Source organism: Cornus florida, unplaced genomic scaffold (genome assembly GCF_030987335.1).
Source record: "Cornus florida cultivar Cherokee Brave unplaced genomic scaffold, ASM3098733v1 CherokeeBrave_3.0.0_Hap2_Chr06, whole genome shotgun sequence".
NCBI classification, from domain to species: Eukaryota; Viridiplantae; Streptophyta; class Magnoliopsida; order Cornales; family Cornaceae; genus Cornus; species Cornus florida.
The window spans coordinates 93388971-93391537 of record NW_026775576.1 but is presented as its reverse complement, the minus strand read 5'-3'; the positions used below and the strand labels follow the sequence as shown (position 1 = coordinate 93391537).

At 36.7% G+C, this 2567-nt stretch overlaps 1 protein-coding gene across 1 annotated transcript; it reads left to right on the top strand.

Moving 5' to 3' along the window:
* Positions 1-257: 257 nt before the first annotated feature.
* On the top strand, positions 258-1625 carry LOC132314616 (putative UPF0481 protein At3g02645). Its single transcript, XM_059813456.1, has one exon. The coding sequence runs from the start codon at positions 258-260 to the stop codon at positions 1623-1625; it is 1368 nt and encodes a 455-aa protein (XP_059669439.1).
* Positions 1626-2567: the final 942 nt, after the last annotated feature.

Here is a 2567-nt window from a genome sequence, read left to right as displayed (position 1 = left end):
ATTTTAAAACTTTGTCCACTGGCGCCAACTTGAAGGTCTTCTATATATTTTGTACTCTCCTCCACCAACTTGCAATGTCGGTGGACGGCTGTACCGCCACTTAAATTTCTAAATAGAGAAATTAAGAGAGAATTTTCAGTGATCTCAAAGTCTACACATCATTTTTCTATATACAGATAAGCCCAATCATTCCAGTAGAGGAGTCTTGGCTTGCAAGGCCAAACAAAAAACAGAGTAATACATCATCACTGATTAGTATGGCAAACGAAGAGATTTATTACTCAGAGGAAGAGCAGAATGAATTGTTTGAGCGTTTGGAGTCTTTAAAGGGAAGGATCAACGGCAACAGCGAAAATATGAAGGCCCTGATGAGCTTCAAAACGAGGCGGCCAATGAGATCCGTCATGTACAGGGTCCCCGATGCCCTTCGTCAGCAAAATGAAGATGCCTATAGCCCAAGCTCTGTATCTATTGGGCCACTTCACGCTTGGGACAGACCTGTGCGGGCAATGGAGGGTCGAAAATTGAGTTACATGTGTTGCTTATTCGAGCGAACTGCAACATATGAGCTAACAGAGAGAGACTGTATGGCCGCTATGATAGACATGGAAACGGTTGTTGAGGAATGCTATGAAGAAGTTAAACCGTTTGAACATCAAAGGTTTGCTGAACTCATGCTGATTGATGGTTGTTTTATTATTGAACTTTTTTACAGGAGATGCCGCAAGGAAGAAGACCCCATTTTGGAGAACCCTTACCATTTCTCAGCCATCCAACATGACTCACTACTACTCGAGAACCAGATTCCCTTCTTTGTTCTTGAGAAACTTTTCGAACTCACCATTAAACGTATCCCGGAAAATAATAACACCCAACACTCCCTTACCCTTACTGAATGTGTCCTTTCATTCTTTGGCGACATCTTGATGGCCAAATATATATATCCGCGCGAAGATATGAATCCGTATCATATACTGCATCTTTTACACAATTGCTACCTGCCTCCTCCTGAGAATATTGCATGGGATTACCTAAAAGATGAAGATCAAGTCAAATCCAAACATTCCGCAACACAATTCAGCAATGCAGGAACCAAGTTTCAGGCAGGTGATTATGGAACAGTAATATTCGACTTGAAATTTAGTTCTGCTCCAACTTGTTTTGGTTTGATAACCAAAGGTTATTTTAAAATCACACCTTTCTACATTTATGAATTGACCGAACCATTCTTGAGAAACCTAATTGCTTTCGAGCAATGTTGCCCTTCGATTTACCATTTTTTCACATCCCATGCTTTTCTCATGAACATCCTCATCGATTCTGAAAAGGATGTTAAATTGCTTGAAGACGCGGGAATCATACATAACTATTTGGGTTCCAGTGAAACGGTGGCAATTCTCTTCAAGGATATTTGCAAAAATGTTGTTCCGCGTCGAATCATTTATGCGAAGGTATACAATCTGATGATGGAGGAGACAATTGCTTCCTGGATTAACAGGCGAACATTCTTGCGATTATTTTTTAACAATATATATGTGCGCATGACAGTCATTGGTGCCATTATCCTCAATGTCCTCACACTTTTGTCCTCCATTTACACCATGCTCTCTTACTATCACAGCTAAGTATCTGCTGCTGCTGCTGAACTTTGTGATGAAGAACTAGTATGAGTCAATAATGTCTTTAATTTGGATCCTAGTAGCAGTTCTGAGTTTGTATTGTGTTATGATTTATGTGTAATTTAAGTCTGTTTATTGTATGTGATCAATTCTCATTATCATTAGTATTTGATTCCCCAATCGTCTTTACTATATATGAAGTCAGTTTTATTACAACATGTCGATTTTTTTTTAAATCCGAACTTTTTTATTTGCACCAGCGACTATTTCATCCATTATATATGTTGACGAACAAGGTGAGATAATAATCTTTAATAAAGGACAATCTATATCCTAAATGGTTTCAGTTACTTTGGTTATAGTCTTTGATTTAAGAAACGTTATCTTTTAAAAAGAAATAGTAGGTGTCGTCTGACTTTCAGCAGTTGACTTTACTATTGAAATTTTTTGGAGCTGGCGGGAATGTAAAGTTGATTTTTTTTTTTCTTTTTTCCTAATATTGGTAGATGGAGTTCGTATTTGAGTTTATGACTACACCACGAATAAAAACCATTTAGATCAAACAATTAGATTAAGAAATAGCTGAGTATCGTTTGAAAAATTATTAGATAGTTCTAGATCATTTGATACTTGTTACTTGATAATCTAGTTGAATTCAGACCATTGCTGAGATTTATTTATAATATATTAATATATTTTTTAAAAATTATTATTTTTTCATCAAATAATGTGAATTGAATCCGTCCACCAAATATCAATACTCCAAACCATTTATTAATGCCTCACATCATTTGGAAAATGAGATTGAGCATTTTTTTTTTTTCACAATAAGATTGAAGAAGGCTCGCCCTTATTGATACGAAAGACATTTGGTTGGGCTATATCAATTCTCGTGTTTTTGTCTAGGCCTTACGGCCTCTTAGCTTTCTGTACAGTTACCAACTCACC